Source organism: Myotis lucifugus, unplaced genomic scaffold (genome assembly GCF_000147115.1).
Source record: "Myotis lucifugus unplaced genomic scaffold, Myoluc2.0 scaffold_22, whole genome shotgun sequence".
NCBI lineage: Eukaryota > Metazoa > Chordata > Mammalia > Chiroptera > Vespertilionidae > Myotis > Myotis lucifugus.
Genome location: NW_005871070.1, coordinates 4,849,981 through 4,862,626, shown reverse-complemented (window position 1 = coordinate 4,862,626; position 12,646 = coordinate 4,849,981). Strand labels below are relative to the sequence as shown.

General features: G+C 39.7%; 1 protein-coding gene across 5 annotated transcripts in view; it reads right to left on the bottom strand.

Moving 5' to 3' along the window:
• SNX6 (sorting nexin 6) overlaps positions 1 to 11,877 on the bottom strand; it is a 53,896-nt gene extending 42,019 nt beyond the window's left edge. For 3 of the 5 annotated variants that reach the window (XM_006085840.3, XM_014453322.2, XM_023751522.1), the window contains exons 1-3: positions 11,831 to 11,877; positions 11,625 to 11,672; positions 441 to 545 (exon numbers count right to left, since the gene is read on the bottom strand). In XM_006085840.3, coding sequence (XP_006085902.1) covers positions 441 to 545; positions 11,625 to 11,672; positions 11,831 to 11,836 — 159 coding nt within the window. In that variant the 5' untranslated portion in view covers positions 11,837 to 11,877. Of the gene's footprint in view, positions 1 to 440; positions 546 to 11,624; positions 11,673 to 11,830 lie in introns of those variants that run through there. The other 2 variants (XM_023751523.1, XM_014453323.2) reach the window with 2 other exon arrangements.
• Between the last annotated feature and the right edge of the window lie 769 nt (positions 11,878 to 12,646).

Here is a 12,646-nt window from a genome sequence, read left to right as displayed (position 1 = left end):
TGATTTTTTACAGAGAGGAAGGGAGAGAGATAGATAGTTAGAAACATCGATGGGAGAGAAACATCGACCAGCTGCCTCCTGCACATCTCCCACGGGGGATGTGCCCGCAACCCAGGTACATGCCCTTGACCGGAATCGAACCCGGGACCTTTCAGTCCGCAGGCTGACGCTCCATCCACTGAGCCAAACCGGTTTTGGCAAAAAAGGGAGACTTATGTAATACTCTTTGTAATACTTTAAGCAATAAAACAATTAAAAAAATACATTTCCCTAAAACATTTTTGTGAAAATAGCACCAGTGAATTATAAATGAAAATAAAAACACACACACAAAAAGAGTTTTATTCTAGCTATGTTCAAAACCAAAGTTCTAGTCAATATATTACATATGTAACATTAGCACAATACCTAAAATAATACAAGCACAAAATCACATTTACCTTTGTGTGAACAGTGAATTTGACTTTATCTCTTTCACTAAGAGCATCAGAAATGTCCACTTGCAGAGCAGCATCACTTTGAAGATCTACATTTATTGCTTTAAGCTAGAAAAAGAAAATAATACCTTAATAAAAATTCTGTGGGCTTTTATATTATTTCATTCTTCTCCCAGATAATTAGATAATGCAAAAACAAAACTAAAGTAACAAAATACTTTTAAATCTAAAAAATACTCAATTTCATTTAATCTACATACATATTTTGGGGCAGTTACTTTTGGCATGCTATTATCCTAACTAATTTTCATCTATACCATTCAACTATGCTTTGTATGAGTTAATGTATTAACTATAATTGATTCGTTAGTTTCACCCCAAAAGTAAACTGTCTTCCAAGAAGACGTTTCATTAAAATTCAAATGTTTTAAAATTAAGGAATGTACCCACCTTTAAGAACAAGAAAAATAAAATGGCCATAATTTTAACTCTATTATTTTAATTCAAGAATACACAATGAAACTATTAAGTGTAGTTAAATATATTACAGATATGAAAAGTGCTAAAAAATGCTAACATACAGCACTCAATAACTCCTGTGATATAATTTCACATCTTATTCTGCAAGCTTTACTACATTAGAAGAATTGGATATGCTCTCCATTTACTTGTCTATTCATAATTTTTTTTAATCCTCATCTGATGATATGTGTGTGTGTGTTTTTTAAAATCGATTCTTAGAAACAGGAAGGGAGAGAAACATTGATTGGCTGTCTCCTGTACACACCCTGACCCGGGATCGAACCTGATACCTAGGTATGTGCCTTGGTCAGAAATCAAACCTGCAACCTTTTTTTTTAGTGTATGGGACGACATTCCAACTGACTGAGCCACCGGGCCGGGGCTCCACTAACAATTCTTAAGTTTCATTAATTTTTCTTCCCCTTTAAACAAATAAGCATTCTAACATGGTTGGGAAGTTTGGAGACTTACAAAAGAATCAAATACACTAAAAGAGAAAATAAATCTCAGCCAGATGCAAAGATATGAAATATTTAAAGTCTAATTAACTAACCTACTTCAAATATTCTACTTGTAAAACCCAGAACTTACTTTGCCAATCTCACTTAGTCATTAGCATTTCAAATTTACAATGTAAATGGAAAAAATGCTGGAAACAAAATTGTTTGTACTTTAGAATTACAATTACAATTATATTTTAAAAAGCATAATATGCAAATCAACCAAACGGTGGAATGACTAGTTGGCAGGGGGCAGGGCCAGCGAGCAGGCAGCGCCAGGCCAGCCAAGGTGTGTGCCAGTGGGCAGAGGGAGGGGACGGTGATCGGGGGGTGGTGGCGATCAGCTGTGGCAGAGGGGCAATTGGGGGGGCAGGGCTGTGGCAGAGGGGCAATTGGGGGGGCAGGGCTGGCTGCACGCTGGCCAGCGTCGTCCCCTGATAGGCCCGCCCAGTAGCCTCCCGCAGAGGGAGTCCACCAGTGGTGGTGGTGGCAGCTGAAGCTGTGGGGGAGCAGGGCTGGCCTGGTTGCCTCCCACAGAGGGAGTCCAGACAATGGCTTAGGCCCGCTTCCCCCCAGGCCTGAGGGACTCCCCCAAGTGCATGAATTTTCGTGCACCAGACCTCTAGGTATACATAAATGGTTTATAAGAAATACAACAAAATGTGAATAGCAGTGGATTTTCTTTACCAATATATATTCTTTTATTCTCCCAATTTTCCAAAATATGCATGTATTACTTTTATAAATAGGCAAGAAGTAAACCCTCTTTAAATAGAAATTCTGTAATTTATTAAAAGATAAATTTTATGAAGTTTTTCATTAAATAGGGTTGTTTAACTTTATTAGTAATGAAAAAAGTAACATTACTATTTCATTTTTGCACTATTGGTTCTAGACTGAGTAGACATATTTTTAAAAATAGCCTAGCTGGTGTGGCTCAGCAGTTGAGTGTCAACCTATGAACCAGGAGGTCACAGTTTAGTTCCCAGTCAAGGCACATGCTGAGGCTGCAGGCATGCAGGAGGCAGCCAAGCGATGATTCTCTCTCATCATTGATGTTGTTCTCTCTCTTCCTCTTCCTTCCTCTTTGAAATCAATAAAAACATATTTAAAAAAATACCATTGCATAAAATCGAACTTAAGATTCATAGAACAAATTAATCACTATTTAAATTGCATGAAACTATTTATGATGGCAGTTAATAAAAACTTTACTGATAACTTTAATAAGATTATATATTAAGTTAAATTTCAATTAGTAATCATATTTTTAAGTTTATGCTATAAATATACATAAAACCATTTAATAATGTTTTAAAATTGTTACTGTACCCAATGCTACATGTAGCCCATTGACTGACAAAAGAAAATGAAATTAAAAGTTGCCTTGAATTACTATGAAGTTTTCTTTTTCCAATTATCTCACTGCCTTTTCAATATTGGAAACATTAGAGAATACTTTGTTCTTTGGTTTTCTTATTTCTATTCAGCCTTATTTTGGTCTTCATATTGCCCTTTCTACCTTTTCTCCAATCCCTTACCATATTTTAGTTTAAGAAACCTGTTTCCTTTTTTCTATTTACTCACATTCAGGCCACTTTAAAAATGTTTAAAAGAATGAATAATGGCTCCCCCCAAAATATCTACATACAAATCCCTGGAACATGTGGATGTTACATTATATGGTAAAGAAGGACTTTTGCAGGTGAAATTAAATTAAGGATTTGGGGATGGGGAGATGATCCTGGATTATAAAACTAGGCAATATAATGAATCACCTCCCTCAAGTAATCCCCCCACTACAAAAATTTTATTGAAAGCTAATCATTAGCTATTTCTTTAATTCTAGATGCATGTTTTTTACATTTTAACATATCTGAAATAAGAATGCCTTGCAACTGATGACAAATTACAGTTTAACTGGCATTTTTTTTCTTAGTGGTATATAAATGAAAATGTATCTTCCAATCAATTGTACCCTAGATTTGATAAAATATCATGTTGTAAATTTGCTAAATACATGTATGGCAGATTTTCTTCTTTGTTTAAGGAAAAGTCAGTAATTTTAGAGTGTGTTTATTAGGGGAAAGAATCAAAGCAAACAACTTGTGATTCATCAACAGTGTGTCTGAGGAAATGCTAATTAGTCTACATTCACTGGTTTAATCCTTATCTGGTCAATAAACATTGTACTTTCTTTTGTCAAATAATAACTAGGTTAAACATTTGTCAAGAAATTTGTCATGGTCAAGAAAAAGACTAGAAGATAAAATAGATTAAGCAACATCAATACATAATCATTAGAAAAATAATTTAAAGACCTATTGTTGACAAATTAATTCTCCACATATAAATATTTAGTAAAGAAGACAGTCATTACTACTTTACTACACTGGCTCATTTATAACAAAGTATCTACTTTAGAACCTAAAATATTAGTTGTTTATCTTTTGCCAGAAAAGCCAATGTATAGAGATGGGTGGATGAAGGAAGAGGAAATGAAGGAAAAAACTTTATTACAATAGTCTCTCAACTGGTCTCTTGCTTCTGCCCTTTCCCTTATTCAATCTACTAGTAGCCCGGTGCACGAAATTCGTGCACATTAAAAGGGAATTAATTAGCGGAGATATATTAATATTGCTATTTGCCCTTTCTCTATAATAGAAGTGTGAGAGATGAAAGGAAATTAGTAAAATGTATATGAAAATAATATATAAATTTATTAATAAACAGTAACAAAAGGATATAACAACAACAGAGGCATGATATAAAAACGACAAAAACATGATATGAAAACAACAAAAACATGATATGAAAACAGTGATGCAAACAATGACTGATAAAGTGATTAAACTTATTCTAATATCTCCCTGTACACCACATTAAGAGTGAAAACACTTTCAGAGTGCTTGACTAATATCCCTTGTGATGAAGTATTTAGAACTTTAACTGTAACTTCACATGCTCTTCAAACTTGAGAGAAAGCAACATATAACTGACCATGTGCAAAAACGGGTTCAGGTAGGAATATGCCTACTCTGTCTAGAGTTTGTCCTTGTGATTTATTAATAGTCATCACAAATGCTGGCATCATGGGAAACCGTCATTGAATCAATTTAATTGGGAGGCCAGTGTCAGATGGGGACAAATTAATTCTTGGAATCAGAACAACCTCTCCCTCTGCAGATCCTGTTAATACTTCAGCTTCGATAATGTTAGGTCATAATCTTTTGATAATAAATCTGGTACCATTACAAAGACCCCATTTACTATTGAGATTTCTCAATAGCATGATTGCACTCACTTTCAATTTTAATTTATGACACGGCATTCCCGAAGGAGTAATACTATTAAGAAATTCAATGGGAAAATTTTCCTTTTCAGCATCATCTGTGGAATCAATGGAATCATCACTCAAATATGTGTGAAAATCTCCATCGAGTATATCCAAAATTTCTTCATTTAATTTTTGAACATGCTCATTTTTTGGACAAAGAATTGCACGTTTAGATGTATTTTTAATATTATCTATAGATATAGTATTTCCAAAGGTAGCTTCAATAATAGATCTATTACAAATCATTTCACAGGGGATTTCAATAATATCCATTCCTAAATGAAAACTGCTATCAAGTTTGCCATCTCCAAGTTTTACTAACCATCCACTCTAAGCAGAATCCTCTAATCTCATATTTGTTGTAAGAGACAACTTTCTGAAGCATCCCCAAACATTGCAGTACTTTAAACTCATTTGTACTATAGCCAATCCCATAGCAATTCAGTACAATACTGAGACATTGTCAAAAATCCCCTCCAAGAAGGAGAACTTTCCCACCATATACAACATTCAGACTCATAATTTCTCATAGTAATTTGTCTATGGTGTTTATAGCATGACTGGATGCCATGGTGAATTCATCAATAATGAGAAGTTGGGCCTTTTTAATAGTTTTAGCAACTTCACTCTTTATATTGAGTCTAGAAATTGAAGTTTCATTTAATGGAATCAGTAATTTATATTGGGAATGAAAGGTGCTTCCACCGAGAAGTAAATTTGCAGCAATTCCTGTAGACGCTGTGGGTAAAACAGTACCACCACGACCTCTAAGATAATGTATTAAAACTTTATACAGATATGCAGGTGAATAGGATTCCTAGCTGGCAGGCCCCTGACAGCAAGCTGGCCACCTGTCGATTCCGTGAGGAATAGGGCTCCCTCCTCCCTCCTGTCAGGGTCCGGGGTGCAGGTGAATGGGGTTCCTGGCTGGCAGGCCACTGACAGCAAGCTATCCATTCTTTTTTTTGTTTTGTTAGTCCTCACCCAAGGATCTTTTTCCATTGATTTTCAGAGAGAATGTAAGAGAGGGGGAGAGACAGAGAGAAACATCGATGTGAGAGAGACACATTGATTGGTTGCCTCCTGCATGCTCCTGCACCCCCCATCGGTGGGGCCAGCGATGGAGCCTGCAACTGAGGTACCTGCCTTTGACCAGAATTGAACCCAGGATGCTTCAGTCTGCAGGCCAATGCTCTATCTACTGAGCCAAACTGGCCAGGGCAACCATTCTTTTTTTTTTTTTTTAATTATATTTTTATCGATTTCAGAGAGGAAGGAAGAGGGATAGAAACATCAACGATGAGAGAGAATCACTGATTGGTTGCCTCCTGCACACCCCATACTGGGGATCGTGCCCTGACCGGGAATCGAACTGTGACCTCCTGGCTCAACCACTGAGCCATGCCAGCTGGGCAGGGCAGCCATTCTTGATTAATAACTCCTAAATTATTATCTTAAACTCAGACCTCTTATTTTAAGTTCCCAATCACAATTTCAAGTTACCACCCAGACATATTCCCCTGGCTGTTTTCACTTATTAAACAACCTAGTATCCTCAATGTGCCAGCCACTGTCCTAGGTGCTAGGAATAGAGCAATAAAAAGACACAATCCTCACCCATACAGACTTGACATTCTAGTTTAGCAGGTAAGAGATTAGATGCCTAATAGGCACTTGAAAGCTAACATATCTGAAACCAAACTTATTATCTACCTTCTAACTCTGTTCTTCTATATATATATTCCTCATTTTCTCCTTCTCCTCTGCCCAGTCCATGTATTTATTTAGTCACGATGCCTTGTCAATTCTATCTCCTAAATATCTCTTTGTTATGTCCCCTCCATCCTCTCTTCCACTGCCTTAGTTCCACCTCATCTGGCCTACTGCAATGATCTATTGATTGGTTTCTTTGCTTTCTGAAAGAGTCAATCTACCCCCCCCCCCGCCCCGCCCCTCCCCTCCAATATCAGAGTATTTGCAATGCTAATTTCACCTGGGCATAGGTCTTACCCAGGTTAAAATCCTTCAGGACTTCCCACTGCTTGGAGCCTTCATCATTATGTACTTTACACTCTACCTGTAGTATCCATATCTACCCTGCTTCCGGTAAGAACAAGTGCTCCAGGTGGGACCAAATTATCTACATATATTAGCAAATTTTCCCACAAAATTCCTGATCAACATTTAAGGATTAGCTTATTTTGGTGATGTCATAATGGTTACCCCAGGACTTAGAGTTAGGCTGCCTGAGTTGAATCTAGCTCATACTGGCTATGTGACCTTGGGCAAGCTAATTGTAAACCCCAGTTTTACTTTCCAAAGTAGGAATAATAGTAGCAGCTACTTCACAGGGATGAGAATTGAATCAATATATCAAAGTCCCTGGCAAGCAGTAAATGTTATATGTATGTAGTTATCATTAGATCTTCACTACTCCCCCTTCAACAAAGTTAAGCACTTACTCGTAAGTTCCTCATTATACTGATGGTCTCAGGGCAAAAACTTTCTCCTTTTCTCTGTCAACATTCATCTTCTTATCCTCTGCTAACACAATCTATGTCACATTTTTACCTAAAATAACTATCAATAAACGTGGAATGTATTCAAGCTAAATGCTGTGCAGGTACAAAAGAAAATGCAAATATCTGGGACAAGTCTTGAAAGATAAATCAAATTTCAAGTGGAAAAAAAAAGGGTGAGAAAAAAATAAAGCACTTCACAACACTGAAAAGCATGCATAAAGCAGGCATTAAAGTGTACACAACCCTGGTGGGGTAGCTCAGTTGGTTCAAGCACCGTCCTGATGTGCCAGGGTTGTGGGTTCGATCCCAGGTCAGGGCACATACAAGAATCAACCAATGAATGCATAAATAAGTTGAACAACAAAAATCAATGTTTCTCTCCCTCTCCTTTCCTCTCTCTAAAACAAATAAAAAAATAAAAATAAAAAAATAACAAATTAAAAAAAATGTAGACAAAAACAAGTGCAGTCCTAGCTGTTTTGGCTCAGTGGATAGAGCGTCAGCTTATGGACTGAAGGGTCCTGGGTTCGATTTCAATCAAGGGCACACACCCGGGTTTCGGGCTTGATCCCCAGTAGGGAGCGTGCAGGAGGCAGCCAATCAATGATTCTCTCATCAGTGATGTTTCTCTCTCTCTCTCCAGACCCTTCCTCTCTGAAGTCAATAAAAATATATTAAAAAACAAAAACAAAAAATAATAAAATACAGAGAAAGATGCTTGGGCAGTGACAAATAGATGAGACTATGCCTAGAGTGTGTGTATCTGGAGGGACATACTGAGAAATGAAGCCAGCCTTAAAGGGTTATGAATGGTGTTTAATGCTAGCCTAAGGAGTTTGGACCTTGTTGCAAGAAGAATTGGGTCCACGTTTTTTGGCTAGTGGTGCTATATGATTTAATTATTTTAGTTAGATAACTAGAAGTAATGTGAAGACTGGATTTAAAAGTAGTAAGACTGCAGACAGACCAATGACACGTACTGCCACAATCCAGGCAAGAAATAGCAGAGACCTTCACTGGGGCCATGCAAATGAAAGATAGGACACACAACATTTGGAAGATAGGATACAGAACATTTCAGAGGTGAAATTAACTCGCCTCAGTGACTGTTCTGATATGGGGATGGAGGATATGATTCAGATTTTTTTCCTGCATGATTGGAAAATGATGACATTATGAAGAAATACAGAGGGAGGAACAAAGCTAGGAGTCCAGGAGAGGTGCAGATACTCCACCTGAAGTAATTTTGAAACAATAAATATATTATTTAAATTCAAATTAAGTGTTAAGAGAATTATTTCATCACACAGGCATCCACTGCTTTTATTTAACAAGCACATCAGAGCAAATGTGTCAAGTTCAAAGGGCTCATTTCTTTACTATATAATGTTAAATTTAAAAGGCCCTCATTTGTGAAAAATCAAAAATCCCCTATTATGTAGAGCCGTGGCTAAAGAGATTTATGTGGCCAATTATTTTTGTTATTGTGTATTTTTAAAGTCTTTTTTTGAGTTTCTACAAAACAATATTTTCTTAATACTGTAAGATTCTCTTCTATTTCAAATATCATGATGAAAATTCAAGGCTGCTTAAAAATATATTTAAACATATTGACTTTAATTTTGCTTACTTGCAGCTCTGTATGAAATGCTTACATTATTATTTTTGAATCTGTGATGTCCCTTCTGCAATTTATATCAAATATGCACTTCATGCTTTTTCTCTATCAAGACTATTAAAAGGCTGAACAAGGTAATCCAAACCATAGGTGCAATGTCTAAAAATTCTGATTATGGCAATCTATTTCTATCAGAACAAGTATGACACAAAGAAATTTTTTTTTCATATTTTTTTTAAAATATATTTTTTATTGATTTTTTACAGAGAGGAAGGGAGAGAGATAGAGAGCCAGAAACATCGATGAGAGAGAAACATCGATCAGCTGCCTCCTGCACATCTCCTACTGGGGATGTGCCCGCAACCCAGGTACATGCCCTTGATCGGAATCGAACCTGGGACCTTTCAGTCCGCAAGCCGACGCTCTATCCATTGAGCCAAACCGGTTTCGGCTGACACAAAGAAATTTAAAAGGCTAGATAGTTCTATTCCTGAAATGAGGAAACAGCAGGATAACTTTATGCAGCTATACAGTGCACAGCGGAATCTTCTTGGGTTCTCGTTTAAAAAGTAGTTTTCTGTCCTTCTCCCCCCTTAAGAGACTGACTTACTTATGAGGGCACAGACCCGGAAACTTGTTTTTGAAACACCCTAGGGCCTGTGATTCCGATGCAAGTGTTTCAAGGCCACTTTGAGAAACACATGCACTGTGTCTGATGTCAGAAACATGGGTTTGAAGTCCACCTCTCCCACTCCTATCCTGGCCATGTGACCTGAGACTACTTACTTTCTCTAAGGTTCAGATTTCTCATCCGTAAAAGGGGAATACTAAAAGCTTCACAAGGATAAATGAGATAATATAATGAGACAATGCCTCGGCAGTGCTTTAACACAGTACCCAGCTATTATTATTATTGTTATTATGATTTATCAATTCCACAGGACAAAAATAAGAAAGAACTGGACATACATCCATATTCATCATGGCATTATAAGTGCTTTCTAATTCATGGTAATGTTTTTCTATTTTCATCTACAGGATTCTACAAAAGCCTCTTGGTCAGGCATGCTCTTTGTCCTCCTCTACCTTTAATTTTATAATACATGAAAAAAGTTTTTGGACACATTACTTAAGTGGTTCTAGTTCTATAAGCAAATCTTACCAAAGGCCTAAAGCCAGGAACACAAATATTCACTGGAAAATACTCTACATCAATATAAATACTAAAAAAATTGAAACTTTTACTGAACATTAGTCAGATTTTTACCAGGAAGCAAATCGTTTGCTTTTCCTGGTAGACCACAAAAATATGATGAAGCTGTTATCTAAATAAGTAAAAGGCCATATACTTTATATTTGAAAACAGTCCGGTAGGGCACATGCCAGGGTTGCAGGCTCCATCCCCAGCAGGGGGCGTGCAGGAGGCAGCCAATGAATATTTGATGCAGAGATGTTTCCATCCCTCTCTCTGCTCTCCCTTCCTCTGGCTCTAAAATAAAAATATATTTAAAAAAATAAAATACAAAATATAAGTGGTCATCTAACTCCACTATCTTATCCCAGAAGATACATATACACACTTACACACACACATTTTAAAATTAATCAAACTACAATTTTTAGAAATAACCAGAAATACTATATGAGGCTTTTGCACTAAAAGTTTTAAATGATGCTTTTGTGTAAACTGAGAAATTCATTAATTCATCATCTAGCAAATCAAAGTATGCAGCACCTTCTGCATCTGTCTTATTTAAAAGCTTTATAAAGGTCACCAGCGAATGCTACCTATTATTAAAAAAACACCAATAATAATATCCTAAAAATATTTCATCACCTGCCAAAAATCGACTAACAGATGTGTCTCTCACATTACCTAAGATGAGTAAGTAAAATCAAAATGGAAAGCCAAAGTGCAGGCTGTTAAATGTGAGTGAACCACGGAACCTTGCTGAGCTGCAATCATCATATATCAATATTTTCCAAGTGTTCACTTGCACAAGGCACTGTAACGATCACCACCCGTCAGCAAAGGCAAAGGGGGGGGAGTGGTCGGGAGAGTCGGAACCCCGAAGGTCCTTTCTGAAGTGGAATGCAATTCACTTCAAAACAAGGTTAACTCGGACAAGGGTGCGTTTTTTTGGACATTAAGAAAAGTGCTACGAGCACTTTGCAAAATCTGGTAGGATAGTGGAGAAGAGTTAAGATTCGGTGCGTGCAGCATCCCTCGCAAAGAATAATTTAGAAAAGCCCGTACTATTTATTACCAGTTTTAGAGAGAAAGAAGGGCGGGCGGGCGCGGGTTTAAGAGGTCCGCACGGGGAAAGTGAGGGTGCCGCCAGGAAGGTCTGAGCACGGGTTTTCATAGCCCCCCAAAGTGGCGAGGGGAGGGAGTCCCGCTCCGGCCTCCCCCTCCTCCCCTACGCCCCGACCCGGGAGGGGGAGGAGGGCCACTGCAGGGTCCGCGTCGGGGCGGGGACCCGAAAGCGGCTGCGGGTCTCCAGGAAATCAGAGCCCAGCGTCCCCGAGGGAGGAAGGGCTGCAGAAGGGCGGGGCGCGGGGCGGCGAGGAAACTGAAAGGAGGCCGGCGAGGAAGGGGTGGCGCGCGACCCCGGACCCTTCCGCGTCCCACACCCCAGGGCCACGGCGGGGGAGGGAGGGTCCCGCGAACGAGGAGGTAGAACTTACTCCGCGGTCCTCCTCCGAGAGGAAGTCGGGGCCGTCGTCCAGGCCTTCCTGCGAGGTCGGAGGGGCCCGGCGCGCCCGGGGAAAGGACGGAGTGAGGGAGACACAAAGGGAGACATTAGTGCCAGGCCGGCGGGGCCCCCAAGCCCGCCCCGCGCCTACGGCCCCCACCGCGCGCCGGGGGCTCAGCGCCGCTAGAGAACACCCACCATCATGGCTGCTCCGAGGCGAGAACCAGCGCAGGCCCCTTCCCCACCGGGGGCCCGGAGAAAAACAACCTCCTCTCTATCTTGGGTCTGGACGCGGCGTGGCGACCGGGGGGCGGGGCCTCTGCGCAGCCCCGCCCACCCGGCGCCGGGGCTGGGGTCTGCCGGCCGGGAAGAAGGGAGGCGGGGCTTTCTTCCAAAGGTCGGGGCACCCGAAGGCGTAGACCCACTTGGCGGGGCCGCCTAGAGGACGGCGGGCTCTGGCCCGGGCGGGCTGAGGGTCACCCTGGGGGAGCTGGTGTCCAGTTCTCTTTCCCTGAGGGCTGCGGCGAAAAACCAAGCAAGCGCCCTCCGGAAGCCGCAATAAGTCATCTAATCTTTGTCTTGTGCCACAGGGTAATTAATCACAATTAATATTTTGCCGGAGAAGTTGTGGGAACCAAGGGCCTTAACAGTCAGCAGTCAGGCTGTAATCAAGTTTTTACTGCTGGCAAGGTAATAAATAACTACCTGAGAGTTTGGGGCGCTAATGGTTGAGCACTATAAAAATGAGCGCTCCTTTCCTTTACACCAAGAAATGTCCCCACACCTACTTCAGCTGTCCAGCTGTGTAGATCACACGGGCGTCCACAGGCAGTTCAAGTAACAAGGCAAAACCATTTCTTAACATCGGACCACTTTACCTATACACACACACAAGCAATCCTGTGCTTCCATTCAACTAATGGCATCTTTAGGTGTTAAAGCTAGAAAGCTCAAAGTCCAATTCAAATCCTGCCTCTCCTTCATTACACCATCTAGTAACCAAATGCTATTGCT